Source organism: Grammomys surdaster, unplaced genomic scaffold (genome assembly GCF_004785775.1).
Source record: "Grammomys surdaster isolate TR1022 unplaced genomic scaffold, NIH_TR_1.0 127, whole genome shotgun sequence".
Taxonomy (NCBI): Eukaryota; Metazoa; Chordata; class Mammalia; order Rodentia; family Muridae; genus Grammomys; species Grammomys surdaster.
The window spans coordinates 5,445,397-5,460,407 of NW_021604585.1; the positions used below are offsets into that span (position 1 = coordinate 5,445,397).

Sequence of the window (15,011 nt, forward strand, 5' to 3'; positions counted from 1 at the left end):
CCTACAGGAAGCCCTGGGCTAGGTATGCTTGCTTTGGAAGATTCAGGACCTGCCTAGCAACCGAATGCGGAACTAAGTCACAGTTCCATATAGAGAGGAGAAGGGAGGAAGTTAGGAACCGATTGTGTGAATGATGATGTAGTGTTTGGAAGTTAGTCCTTCTCAAACATTCTTTCCTAAGACCCTTAACCACTACCATACCTCAAATCTGAATTAAGGAAATGCTTTCAAAATCAGAACTTCAGGGCTGGAGAGATGGCTCCACGGTTAGGAGCATATTGCTCTTGCAGAGGACCTGAGCTGGGTTCTTAGCACATGCATATTCTCGAAATTAAAAATAAAGTATTTTTAATTGAAGTCGCATATTAAAGACCAATCTTAAATTATAAATATTTTAATTTGCACTAAATAACTTGCACTGGCTTTTGTGGGGGTTGTTTGTTTATTTGTTTGGTTGGTTTTGCTTCTGTTTTCATTCCTGTACTGGGCTTCCTCACTGCTGTTAAGGTCATACTTGAAAACATCCATCCCATGAAAAAGACCATTGCTGAGATAATGACTTACCAAGTGGAACTGAGGCTACCCCAAACAGGAACCAACCCCCTGCCTGTATTTCAGAGGACAAGCCAGCTTTTACAGGATGTGAAACTCTTGGAAAATGTGACTCAGGAACAAAATGAGTTACTGAAGGTGAGTGGTTTATGACAAGAGTCAACTTAGTGCACGAAAGTGTCCAGTATAAGTTGGCTGCATTCTTCGTGTCCCTTGACTTCTATTGCTGTGATAAAGGTCTTGGGGAGGAAAAGGTTTACTTAGCTTTGTATATCCTGGGTCATAGTCCATTGAGGGAAGCCTAGGCAGGAACCTGGAGGCACAAACTAAAGCAGAAGCCATGGAGGAGACACTACCTACTGTCTTGCTCAGCCAGGTTTCTTATACTATCCAGGACCACCTCCCCAGGGGTGGCACTGCCCCCTATAGGCTGGGCCCTCCCACATGAAGTCAACCAAGAAAATGCCTTACACACTTAACTATGGGTCAATCTGATGGAGGTTCCCTTTCCCAGATGACCCCAGCTTACGGCTTATGTCAAGTTAGCAAACAAAAACCAAACTACCCTTTTTAGTTTTCAAGTTTAATTGAAAGCAGTTGTTCCTCAAGAGGTGGTGTTTAGTTTGAATAAGTAAATAAGCTTCCCCTCCCCCACCCCCATGTTTCTTACCTTTGTTCCCAGTGAGAGCATTAGCATTCTGTGGTCTGTTGTGTTTGTTAGTTCTTCTGTTAAGGACCTATGTGTGTGAAACAAGGGAAAGAGAATTCAAACCTGATCAAGGCCCTTCAGACCTGTAAAGTAGGCAGCACCTGGCAGTCTCCTCGTCCACCTCAGTCACTTCCTCTTCCTGTGGATTAAATGCTCAGTATATTCCCCAACACCAGGCATAGATAGCTCGGGGCCATTTACCATCTCAGGGAGACCTGTGTCCAAAGATTCAATGCAGGACCGAAGAAGAAATACCATGTGTCAGGGTTAGTTCCTGTGCAATGAGGCAGGAATTTTAGTTCTAGAATCTTCTGGTGTTTTTCCATCCTGGGGGCCATTTTGTTCTGACAACATTTTCCCATCTCTCTCAGGAGGGTTCCCCTCCCCTCTGTAAGTTTTATTACTCCACTAGTCTCAGGCCAGAATCCTCAGAGTTTATATTCCTAGGCCAACAGCCGCTCCCATAGAACAGAATCATTAAAAGAGCCTTGAACCCCACAGGCACACTGGGCAGAGACTCTGTGTCTCTTGCTTCAGAAAGGGCTGTACCTTCTTACTTCTAAAATTCCCTTTGCATTGAAGTGGACATCCTGTCCCTCTAAAGTTGGGGGAGCCTATTCTCCTTGATTTGAAGCTTGACAACTCTCTGCCCTCTTACCTGGCTGCTAATCAACTGATGTCATTTCTCTCCTAATACCAGCAGCGTATTACTCCAGCAGCAGAGAACAGTGACCTAGCAGTCACTGTACCTTTCTTAAAAATAGTTTATAAGTGAAGTAAAAAGTATCAAATTTGATGGATCATCGTTAATTTCTTCTAACTTTCTGGGCAAAGTAAAATAACCCTAACTCTGCTTTAAAGTGGCCTCTAAGCAAAGGGATGATGGTGGAGGGATATATATATATATCAAGTCAATATATATGTATATATATGTGTGTATATACACATATATATATTGTCAAGTTAGGCATCAAACTGTGCTGTGAACGTTTTTCATCTTACTGTATGGGTTGGAATCACATGTGCCTCTCATATATTTCAAAGCAAGTAAGACATTGGTAATGAAAAAAATATTGGAATATGGGACATTTCCTTTAGTTCCCACTTGATTAGGGCAAGTCCCTATTGTGGAAAATAAGACAAATTACTTCTATGGGTCATTACAGGATGTCATTCATTTCTGTGAGCTGGGGAACAGGTATATGCAGCAAATATAGTTACTCATTTCTAGCCAGCAGCTAGAAATATTGGTTAATTATTTTATTTAAATACCAAGAAGAATTATGTGTAGGGCAGAACCCGTCATTTTGAAAGACATTTTGCTTCACTATGAAGCACACCAGAGAAGTACTAAGACTCGTTTTTGAAGTCTGTTTTTGTTTCTAATATTTTCCTCAAGCTTTGATTGTTTCATTTAGTCTACAGATAAATCTGAACTTTCTTCCCTGAACATTACAGTTCATGGCATGTTCTGATTAGCTTTGTCTCATTCTTCAACCTCATAGTGCTTCTGGAAGCTTCTGACTGTCACTCATGAACTGTGCGTCACCAGCCCTAAAGGGCAGCAGGGAGGATGTCTGTATTGGAAAAATTCACCATAATGTCAAATAATGTGCTCTGTGCCTTCAGGATCAGGCATGTCACCACTGCATGTAGAAAGTTTGACATACGTATCATGTTAGCATGATAAATACAGGGGTTGGCAAAGGTGACTCAATAGATAAAGGAGCTTGCCTGACAAGCCTGGTGTCCTGAGTGTGATCCCTGGAACCCACAGAAAGGTGGGAGGAGCATCTGTGTGTGTGCACATGCAAAGAGCACATGCGTGCACGTGCAAGGAGCACATGCATGCGCATGCACACACACAGTTCTGAAACTTTCTTAAATGGTATACATGACATAGCAGTAATTTCATAAGACTTAGGAACTTTATATTACCATGGTATAAAATGTTTCCCTGAATAGGGCCTCTAGATTAGAAATATGTAAGAGTAGGTCCTAGAGAGATGGCTCAGCGGTTAAGAGCACTGGCTGCTCTTCCAGAGGTTCTGAGTTCAATTCCCAACAACTACATGGTGGCTCACAGCCATCTGTAATGGGATCTGATATCCTTTTCTGGTAAGTGGGCATATATTCAGACAAAACACTCATACATTGTATATATATTTTTAAAAAAAGAAAGACATACATCAGAACAAAGAAGCATTTAATTTGATTTGTGCCTCAAGCCCCGCTGAGGTGCCCTGGAGTCTAGTGAAATGTAAAGATTAGGCTCCAGTGTGGCAGCAAACTTTGCCATCTAGATTTTGAATATAAATGCAGGTAATATTTAGAACATAGAATAGCACTATATTTGACAATTTTGTTTATTTAGAAAATGAATCTAGACTTCAGGGATGTTCTGAGGACTTGCGACATGGCTCAGTAGGGAAAGGCAATTGCTTGCCATGCCTGGTGATCCGAGAAAACACAGGGTGGAAGAAGAGAACTGTCGCCTGCAAGTTGTCCTTTGACTTTGGCCAGTACAGTGCCTACTACTGTATATTCTCAAATAAATACAAAATAATAATATAATTTTTTTAAAAGCTTCTGTTTCCTATTGAAGTCTGTGTGGGTGCATAGTCACACTTTAGAAGAACTTGGAACAGGATGGATAATGGAAATAGCCTGTGTGTTACTTAGGTGGTAACAGTGACTCTTTGGGGGCTGCGTGTTATTTTATAGGTTGTCATAAAGCAGACCGCTGAATGTGATGAAGAAATAGACCGTCTGCAGCAAATCTTAACTAACTACTCAGCCAAGTTCTCCCCTGAGCATATGTCACAGGACCAGATGGCCGACATGCCGTCATTACAGGTATATCTCATCCATCCATCAATCCGTCCATCCTGTGAACTCTCACTTTATGATTGGTGTCTAGAATCTTTTGTAGTGTGACCGTGTTGTGCCTGACATCTTTTTTTCCCAACAGCAGCAATGTTCTTTCCATTCTTATTTTGTGACGCCATGGTTAGATAGTGTCATTAATTTGCCATTGCAACCCCTGGACTTGAGATCTAGTTACAGAAAGTGGGTAGGCCTTCACTTCTGAGTCCTCATGTGAGGCTTCTTGGGTGGCCACACTGTAAGCATGGCACATCTTGGTTTGCATTTTCCCTGTGTCCAAGAAACAGATGTGGGGGAGGGTTGGGCAGAATGGGTGGGCTGGACTTTAGTGGTAGTAAAACTCTGAACATTGATATAATGAAGGACCGTATTTTTAGTGCCATAAATCTCGATGGGTAGGGCCTTTTCGGTTTTGATTTTTATATTGGTACGTCTGTATTGAAATGGTGTGAGAGAGGCCAAGGCCATGGGAGCTTCATAGTTTTCCTGATACCTGATGGACACAGGCCAGCAGTTAATGTGGTACTCAAAACTCCCAGACATTTACTAGCTGGGAGACTGAGGGTAGCTTACTTAACATGAAAGGTGAAGTATGAGAGATTCAAGAGACATAGCCCGTTACTGCTGAATTGGTAACGCAGGCCCAGTGTGAGCCGCTCAGAAGGGTGAGGGTCAAATATTTAAAAACTCAGAACTTCAAAGAGCTTATGTTGTAGAAGTACAAATACAGGAAATCACACATAGGACAAGTCTTTGGGGCTCATCACACAATACACACACACACACACACACACACACAGAGTGTTGTTTCCTCAATGGCCCTTATGAGCCCTAATGGACTGACAAGACAGAACACCTGGCTTTGTATGTCAAGAAAGAAGGGGAAAAAAAAAACCTAAATAAATAAAAAAATAAATAAAAATTAAGAAGGGGCAAATAGAATTGACCCCCCCAAAAATTAACTTCTTCCTTAGCTCTACCAGAGGATTTGATGGAACTATGATATCTTGAAGTGGAAAAGTAAGACTTCCAAGCACAGTGATTTACCCAAGAGCATAAAACCGTCTGGAACAAAGCTAAGGTTGTCATGGCAACCACCCACTTGGAAATGAGACTCTTCATACTTGACTCCTGATCAACCTTTTAGAAGGGATGATGGCAGACAAGATCACACTGTGTAGACCAGGCTGGCCTCAAACTCACAAAGTTCTACTTGCCTCTGTATCTGCCTTCCTGAGTGCTGCGATTCAAGGCATGTGCCACATAGTTTCATGAGCATTTAAACAACAACAACAAAACACAACCCTACACTAAAACTCAACAAATGGCAAGTTAGGGCTAACTGTGTGTGTGTGTGGGGGTCTAAGTCCTCATCGATGGATTCTTCACAATCTTAATTGTGGTCCCTCCATAAACCGTGACTGTGCTGTATCTCCTAACACCTCACCTTATCATGTTATGCTGGGTCATTTAGAGAATACTGTCTGAGTCATGCAATGACTCCCAAGCTTCATGTGTTTCCATAGTCCTTATATAGCACCATTTCTTGAGAAAAATCTTGAAGAATCTCATTTAAGTGTATACGCATAGCCCATTGTCCGTTTTATTTTGTTTAAAAATAATGTTCTGTAAAAAAAAAGGAGGGGCAGTCCAGCTCGCAGCATGCACATTCTAGGAAGTTCTTTTTAGTCATTGCACATGGGACACAGCAAATGCTTTCTTTACAACCCATCTTCCATTTTGTCACCAGAGTAGTAAAGATAGGTTTGGGGTATGCAACGTGGGGACTGAACACAGGGCTCGCTGGCTGGGTGAGCACTCTACTGCTGGTCTCCAGCAGGATGTCTTCATCAAGGACGTTCTTAAATGGCATTGGCAAGCTTTTCCTACCATGAATAATAGGTGTCACTACCTTGATTCATGAAAGATGCCTGTGGGTTTGCCACCCATCCATTTGTGCCCTCAGTCTAAGTACATTGTGGTAGCAATTACGATAATAACCTCAGGGGCAGTGTTCCTCAGCTCTGGACCCCATTAGAGGCTTCCAGAGCACACAGATCCCACAGTGCAGATGGCAGCTCAGGGCCTTCCGGCCTACACATCTCTGGTTGCTGTTTTTCTGAGTTTATTCTAATGTCTGTGGCACTGCTTTTGTTGGGGGTATCTCCTATTGAAGTTTAGTGTTTATTAGCTGTGTTTTGTTTGTTTGTTTGTTTTGTTTTGTTTTTCGAGACAGGGTTTCTCTGTGTAGCTCTGGCTGTCCTGGAACTCACTCTGTAGACTCTGGCTGGCCTCGAACTCAGAAATCCACCTGCCTCTGCCTCCCAAGTGCTGGGATTAAAGGCGTGTGCCACCACTGCCCAAGTTTAGTGTTTATTGAAAGAGGACCACGAGACATAGTTAACTCAGAGTTAGCTCTGCTAGTAGAGAACTTTCCGTGCAGATACAATAGGGGTATCAGTTAACAATGAGTGCCAGAACCCAGAAGTCCTAGGGAAGCCAGAGCTTGGCCTCGCCACACTAGCTGCAACTTGACAGAAATTGCTTTCTCACTCTAGACTTCAGAACTCTCTCTCTTGTTCAGAGCGACATGTTACTCTTTTGGATGTAAAAATCCAATGACTTGGGGACTCGGCCTGGTCTACCTAGTTAGTTACAAGCCAGTCAGGGTGAGGAAGACCCTGCGTGTTTGTTTGGTTTTAGGGATGGATAGCTCTGAGGTTGACCTATGGCACTCATGTGTGCTTGTTTCCATGTACATAGATACATACACAATTTAGTGAATACTAAAGGATTTTGAGGAATACATTAGAAACGTGCTTGTATGGGTGTGTGTGTACTTAAGGTGAAATTAGGAGTCACCTACATGCTAAGCAAGCAAGCACTCTGCTGCTGGATCTACACCCCAGCCAGGGAGATACTGTGAGTGAACGCTGCTTCCTGAAGAGGAGCTCAGGTAAAGGGTGCTGGAGAGTCAGGGTAACTGTCACACATAATTCCTACGAAACCTAAGATTCTATAATTCCATCATCCTGATGGACTTTTAGGAAAACTTACTTGTATATAATAAAAATATTCTTAATAATCTTAATAATCTCCTGGGGGAACACGGGAGCAGGTACTTGTAATATTCTGTGCGCTAAGTGGCAAGTATGTGCTATCAAAGCGCAGTTCTTGGCCGGGGGAATCTGGTTCTGTGAGTCCTGTGGTTAGCTACTACTACGGCACTGGCTCCCCACCCTGGCTGTACATTAGTCACCTGCGACCTTGTTACAGGTTCCCATGCTTTGTTCAACCCCCAGATCCTCTGCTTTACGAGGTCTGTGAACTAGCTACTGGGTCCAGTAGCCTTGGACCAGGACAGTAAACAGTACTGAAGGAAGCTGGCTCCTGGGACCATCCAAAAGCCACTCCGATTTCTCTCAAACGATGCCCACAACTCTTTCTGAACAGGGGGAGATCGGAGGGTTGGAAAAGCAGATTCTGAATCTAAACCAGAAAAAGGAGGATCTGTTAGTGGACTTGAAGACTGCTGTACTGAACCTTCATGAGCACCTGAAGCGAGAACAGCAAGAAGTAGGAGACCAGCCCTCTGCAGGCACTTCAGAGTGTGCAGTGACAGAGAGGGATGCTTCGGAAAGGAAGGTAGGCGTGGCTTTAGCTTAATTCTGTCCCCACATTCCACAGGAGAGCCAACAGCCTCTGAGATATCTTTCCATTGCAAAGGAATTTTTTTTTCAAGTGGAAATACCCCACTTGAGGTTGTTTACCACTGAGTACAAATCCTCCGGGTGTGTCTGCCCTGGATCCAACCCAGAATTCTTACGCCTGAGTTACCTAAAGACATGCTTATGAAATTCCCCGTGGAAGGTGGGAGGGAACCACCTTTGAAGTATCTGCCTTGGAATCGTCATCTTATTGCAGACTCAAAGTGGTCCAGTGCCGGAGACCACTCTGAGTCCACAGCAGTGAACAGCACTTCAGGTGTGTGGAGGTGGGGCCTTGAGGATCATGCAGAGGAGAAAGGCCCCACAACAAGGGGGCGGGGCTAAGAGGATCATGCAAATGAGACTCCACAGGCAAGACTTGGCTGAAAGGAGTGAAAGGCACAAGGCCCAGAGACTTTTTGGCGTGGGTGGCCATATCTGACGATGCCTAAAGATTTAGGTACATAAAAATGCAACCAGGCCAGGATTCGATGCTGGTCCACAGGCTGACTGCAGGTGCTCTTGTGCTATGCCTTTCAGCTGAACAGAACAAACTCCATGTCTTTCCTGCCAGTGGTCAAGGAGGAAGCAGAAGAAAGCTCCGTGAAGAGTGAAGTAAGGAAAAACCTTTTTTTCCTTTTTTTAAAAAATGTATGTATTTTATTATTTTTGAATTATCTGTGTGTAGGGATGGGGAGAGAACATACACAGGACATGAAGTGAGGTACCTTCAGAGGCTGGGGTATCTTAACCTCTTGAACTGGAGTTAAAAATCTCAGAATGGGAGCTGGGAATCAAACTCAGGCCCTGCAAGAGCAATACATAACGCTGAACTGCCAAGCCATCTCTCCAGCTCCCAGGAAAACAGTTTTCCTGTTTGAACTGGCTAGAACCAGATCTCTAAATGACTGTCAGAAATAAATAACAAGAAAGCCTAAGGCTTTTAAATTTATATTTTTTATTAAATTTATTTATGTCAATTTTAAAATTTATTTTAAAATCAAGACTGAAGTACTTATTCAGTTATCAATATTGTTAAGTTTACCTAAGCCCACTTTGCCCCGGAGGAGAGGCACTTGTCGTGAAGGAGCCCTCTGTCTGATGCAGACCTCTGAATTCTTCCTCTGGGGCTTTGAGAGTATTGGGCTTGGTGTGGTTTATAGCTGATAACTGTTTTGCATATTTGAGACATGTTTTTGTTTTAGAGTAGTATTGTCAAGGACGTGAGTTGTATTTGCCACTAATATAGCTGATTCTTACTGCTTCGTTGTAACTGGTTGACAGCAACCTGACCTTCTTGGTACCAATTTCCATCTCATACTTGTAACACTAAGGCATCGCACAGACTGTACTCAAAGACAAAGCTAGCAGCAGTTTGTTTATGTGACTCAAGTGTAACCACAAGACAATTTTTTGCTCATTTTGTATATTATTTCATGGCTCCATTGTCACATAGAGTAGACACTTTGTCCTATTGAGTGTCACTAGAGCATGGAGTTGGAGGGTGAGGGTGACTGTTTGCTTTGTGCTCTGACCACCAGACAACCTCAATTCACAGTCTGAGGGCCCAGAGCCCAAGCCACACATTTCCATTTCAGGCATTTACATGCTTCTGAGCTGATCCGCCTAGAGAATTTGTTTGTCTTTAACAACAACAGCAAAAAATATATATTCATCAAGTTGCAGGGGTGTTTCTGTCAAGTAAAAATCACAAAACCTCATAAACTACAGCATGGTACTTGTCTTAGAGTTTTATTGCTGTGAACAGACACCATGACCAAGGCAACTCTTATAAGGACAACATTTAATTGAGGCTGGCTTATAGGTTCAGAGGTTCAGTTCATTATCATCAAGGCAGGAACATGGCAGCATCCAGGCAGGCATGGTGCAGGAGGAGCTGAGAGTTCGACATCTTCATCTAAAGACTGCTAGCAGACTAGTTTCCAGGCAGCTAGGATGAGGGTCTTAAAGCTCACACCCACAGTGACACACCTACTTTAACAAGGCCACACCTCCAAATAGTGCTACTCCCTGGCCCAAGCATATACACACCATCACAGTATGATACCGTACACACAGTGGAGTGTGTGATGCTGCTAATTAACATGTATTTCCATACAAAGTCTTACTTTTGTGTGATAAGAACATTTAGCCTCTGTCTAAGCAATTTTCAAGTGTGTGTGACATCTCATGCATCTCCTGGTCATTATCCTCCTGACTGAGAACTTACATCCTTGATCAATGTCTCTCTAAATCCCCCTCTATCTACCACTCTACCCTGTTTTATACTGTGACTTAACAAGTTCAACTTTGTTACGCTTGATGTTTAAGTGATGTCATGTGATTGTGGTCCTGTGCCTGGCTTGGTTATTTCACTTAAGCTCATGTTTTCTGGTTCATCTGTGTCACTACAAATGACAGAATCCCCAGGGTTTGGGTTTTTTTTTTTTTTTTAATGGCGAAATGGTGTTCCACTGGGTATATCCACCACATTTTGTTTTGCTTTGTTGTTTATTCAGGGTCTCACTATGTAGCCCTGGTTGGCCTGGAACTAACTCTGTAGACAGGGCTTGCCTCCACCTCACAGAGACCTACCTGCCTCTGCCTCCCGAGTGCTGGGACTGAGGGTGTGTGCATCACCACACTTGACCGACACACATTTCCTTTAACCATTCATCTACTGACTGACTCTGAGGTTGATCCATGACTTGCTGTTGTGGATAATTCCACAGTGAACACAAGAGTACAGACATCTCCTCTACACACCAGCCTCATCTCCATCGGGCATGTGGCCTGTGGTGGATTTGAGAAGCATGTGGTGTTATATTTTAGTTTTTTGAGATGCCTCTGTGATGTTTTCAATTTATAATCCTGAAAAGTACCCATGAGTCTGTTCTTTCTACATCCTTTCCACAACTAGGCATTTTCCAGCTGTTTAAGTAAAAGCCATTATGATAGATATGATGTCTATTAGACTTTTTTTTCATTCACAGGTATTCATTTATTCATTCATTTTGCAGTACTGTGGATTTAGCCCCGGATTAACCTCTCGTGTGCTAGACAGGAACTCAATCACTGAGCCAAAGCCTTGCTTTAACTTGTCTTCCCACAGTTAGTGGGTTTGAGCAATTTTTTTTTCTTATACCTTTTTATAACCAGAGTCCTACTCAGCTCCTGCAAATAAGACTCAGCCTCCTTGGCAATTTTGCCGAAGGTCTTACTTTCCTTCTACCCCATGTCCCTTGTATTTCTCACACTAAATCATGTCTCCAAATGGGAATGCTTTTCTTGAGCCAAAAACAAACAAACAAATAAACAAAAAACCCTTAATTTTCTTTACTAAAGAGTAATAAGTTCATGTTCCACACAGGGAATTTATAAAAGTTGTTTCAGAATTTAGCCTTTTTTGGTAAATGTCATCTTGAATGAAAAGGAGATATTTCTCTTTGCTAACCAATTGAGCACTGTCTTAGGATGGACACAGGAGAACAGAACCGCCGTCTATATCCTGGTCTCTTCTGGAGAGGCACAGCAAGGATCTGGAGGGGGATGGGGCGTCCTCCTCCTCTGCCACCATTGTGCAGGTAACTAAGGAAAGTCACCCGTGGGGGTTGTGGGAGCTTCTTAGTGTCTGAGTTTTCTTCCCATGCTCCTCTCTGTTTGCCTTGCCCTCAGCATCCCCAAGCCTTCAGAGTAGCCCATACAAAGACCGAAAATAAGAGATAGCAAATCAGAGGATTCGTTACAAAGAGTGATTAGATCAGGAAATGCTTCCACCAATTTTTTTTGACAAAATTGTACATGTTTAGGACATACAGCATGATGCTTTGAAATACGGGACCATCATGAAATGGGCAAATCAAGTTCATTCACATATGTGTTACCTCGTGTATCGATCATGAGTATATTGAGAACACTTTAAAAAAAATCAGTAATTTTTAAGTAAATACTGTGTGTCTATTCATGGAGTGCTGCCTTTACTTACCCTTACTTGTTTTGTCTTGAGACAGGATCCTATACATGTATGGTTGATATAAACTCACACAGGTATATATATTTGTGTGTGTGTGTGTATACATATATATATACATACAAATAATAAGGTTAAAAAAAAACTTTAAAAAATGACACACCAGACTTCCCCTGGGAGCAGGGTATCTGTATCTGTAAATTAGCAGATGAGGAGGAGGCCTCTCCTGGCAGCAAGGTAGACCCTGGCCAGAGCCGATTCTTTTCTCCACAGGACACAGATGGGAGAATTAGCACCTGTGACAGTTCCATGGCTCACATCATTGTACCAGACTCAGGAAGCCCTGAGCAAGGCCCAGAACCGTCCCCAAGGCTCAGCCAAACAGAACAGGTGAGTACCCACCTGTCAATGACAAGCCGGCTGCTCAGATTCCCAGAGTGGCATCCATGATTGCCCGTGGTTGTCTGACTTCTGTGATGCTGTGTGTTGAGCGAAGAGTTCCCTATAAAGGCCAGAATCCTCATGCATGTTGTCAACTCCTGTCCCATTGCAAGCTTGACCATCCACTGTTGACATTTCCTATTTGTTCAGTGATTGTCAGCCTGAAATCGTTGTCGTGTTAATGTTGAGTGTTTAATCTGTGTGTATAACATGGGGGGGGGGTGTGGAATGGAGACCAATACATATTGATCAAGGTCCTGTTCAGGAAAAACATTTTTATGTTCTTTGTTGCTTAATCATAAGATCACGAGGCAAGTTAATACCTACCTTATGTTTACAAAAGAGGATCAGATTCGGAGAGTAAACCATGGGAACTAAATAGAGAGTAAAGAGTCGCCCCAGAGCATTCCCTCCCAACTTCCTGGTTTGAAACCCACGCCTTTCTCAAGGAGGCTTCCTGCCGGACCCTGCTTCTAGGCTGGACCTGCTGTTTGACCCTGAAGCTCCAGGGGTTTCACTAAATAGCTCCTAAAAGAGACCCAGGGTGCTTTTGAAGTCTCTTTCCATATTGGGGTCACATTTTATGTCTTTTTTTTCTCAATCTTTTTTCTGTTCTTACAAGAATGAACAGTAGTTGTTACAGTGTCTCTCCTCTGCCCCCTTTCCCTCCTTCTCCACCTCTCTTACAGTGTTGCCCATCAAGGTAACAGATGTCACAGCTCTTGTGTCTGCTGCTCTGCTGCCCACTCCAGCCTAGCTTCCTGACAGTCCCCCTGTCCTGCCTGCCATCTCTCTATACACATGCTGGGATTACAGATTCACACTGCTGCATTCAGCTTTTTATGTGGAGCTTGGGGGTCCAACCCAGGTCAATCTTGTGAGGCAAGCATTTTTACCCACCAAACCATCCCCCAGCATCAGTTCATGTTTGATTTTTGTTGTTGTTCCGTGTTTGATTTTTTTTGGCAGTTTTATATTTAGAAACCTTTTACTGTTCGAGGGTTTTCATAACGTACACATTCATTTGTGGGTCTTCACTGAGGGTCACAACAACGATAGTTCAGGAAACCAGGGTTTTATTTTACATCAGTTACATGCTAAAGCAGATGTCTAACTTGGATTCCAGAGAGTTTGTGAGACTGGGAAAATCTGGATTTATACACAGCAAACCATAGTAAAATAAGGGACTGAGTTATGGTTCTTCTTACCAGCGTTGGCTTCAGCAGTTTGAATAGACCATCAAAGCTAAGCCTGGGTTTCCTCATCTGATCATGAGGATTAGAGAGGTTTGTGGTGTGAAGCCAGGAGCTGGTCTTGTGCCGAATGTGGCACTGCAGTCATTAAGAATAAATAATAGCAATAAAAGATAGAATCTTTAGTTTCATTACCAGAGACCAGACAGATTCTTATGTAGTAGTAAACACTTGTGGCAACATTTTTTACACCCCCTCTCCCCAAAATATACAGTTTGTAAACCATAGACTGAAATGATTTCTGCCTTCAGGATTTAGGGCAAACATATAAAGCAGGGTTGTTGTTTAGGAAGTTACTGGGGACCCCTGATTTGAAGATCATAGAGCCAGAGCCCTTTTGCTAGTAGCCTATGTCCAGGCCAATGCTTCTCAGAAGCACTTTGGTGGAATGGTAGGTTAGAACTGACTACTGTCCCTGGGGTGCAGAACTGCCAATAAATAAAATGTAGGGTGGGAGCGGTACTCCAGGAGAGTCCTGAGCATCCCGAGGCCACTCTGAGCTCTTCTAAGGTTGCAGATAATTGTCTTTTCCTTCTGCCCCCACCCCACCCCCTTTGGATTGTTTTCAGGTTTAAATAAAGGGCGGATTAGTCCCCCAGCTTGCTCATTTCCTCACGAAGTAAGGCAGTAAGAGAGCGGAAAGCACAATACTGCCACTTAAAACGTATGGACATGGCCTGCCAGAGGCAGTCACATAAAAATGTTGAATAAATTAAGAAGATAGGTGGTAAATTAGTTATTACAGATTATCCAGTTAATATTATAACTGATGGTGTCAGATAGCAGAAAAAAGAAGCCCACACAGGCTTTGCCACTAAGGTATAGTCATATCTCAAAACTTGGAAATAGCTAATCAGTTATTTATATAACAAGTTAGGCTAGAAATATATGTCAGACAGTAATCCCAGTGACTGTTTGCCTTAAAAATGACCACTGAGAGCTGTGGAGTGAGGGTGGGCAGAGCAGTGTGTGAGAGTGAGGCTCAAGGAAAATACTGGGAGAACAGAGATTGTCAACCTTGAAGAAAACTGTAAAAATCGGTGGATGAAGGCAGACATTTTGTTGGTTTTGTTTGTTGTGTTGTCGTTGTTGTTTTAGGGGTTTGGTGTGCTAGGGACCAAACTCACGGCTACTCACACAACAGACAAATATCCTACCACTGAGGATACCCAAGCCTAAGAAATAGCATTTTACTGGAAAAGAACAAAGACATGTAACGTAGTAGGTAGACTGCTAACCCCTCTGAGGTTATATTTTTGAGGTAGGATGCCCATGTGTGAGCAACTCCTGTTAGAAGCTGTTTGTCTCAGCTGTGCTTCATTAGATAGATGCTAACACGTTTACACACAGTCTTAAAGTGGAAAATGTTGTGATTCATTTTAATTCTAATTAACACAAAACACATGGAGACTAGTATTTCTCAGATCAGAATGCAAATCCGTATTTCTAGAAGGATTTCTCTAGAAGGGTCAATGTCCTCTCTGTATATTCTG

The 15,011-nt window shown here is 42.8% G+C and overlaps 1 protein-coding gene across 1 annotated transcript in view; it reads left to right on the top strand.

Moving 5' to 3' along the window:
- Positions 1-15,011, top strand: part of LOC114640748 (nesprin-2-like) — a 154,360-nt gene that overhangs the window by 30,907 nt on the left and 108,442 nt on the right. Inside the window, exons 13-16 of the mRNA XM_028789805.1 lie at positions 508-690; positions 3,986-4,117; positions 11,328-11,438; positions 12,098-12,214. Coding sequence (XP_028645638.1) covers positions 508-690; positions 3,986-4,117; positions 11,328-11,438; positions 12,098-12,214 — 543 coding nt within the window. The remainder of the gene's footprint in view (positions 1-507; positions 691-3,985; positions 4,118-11,327; positions 11,439-12,097; positions 12,215-15,011) is intronic.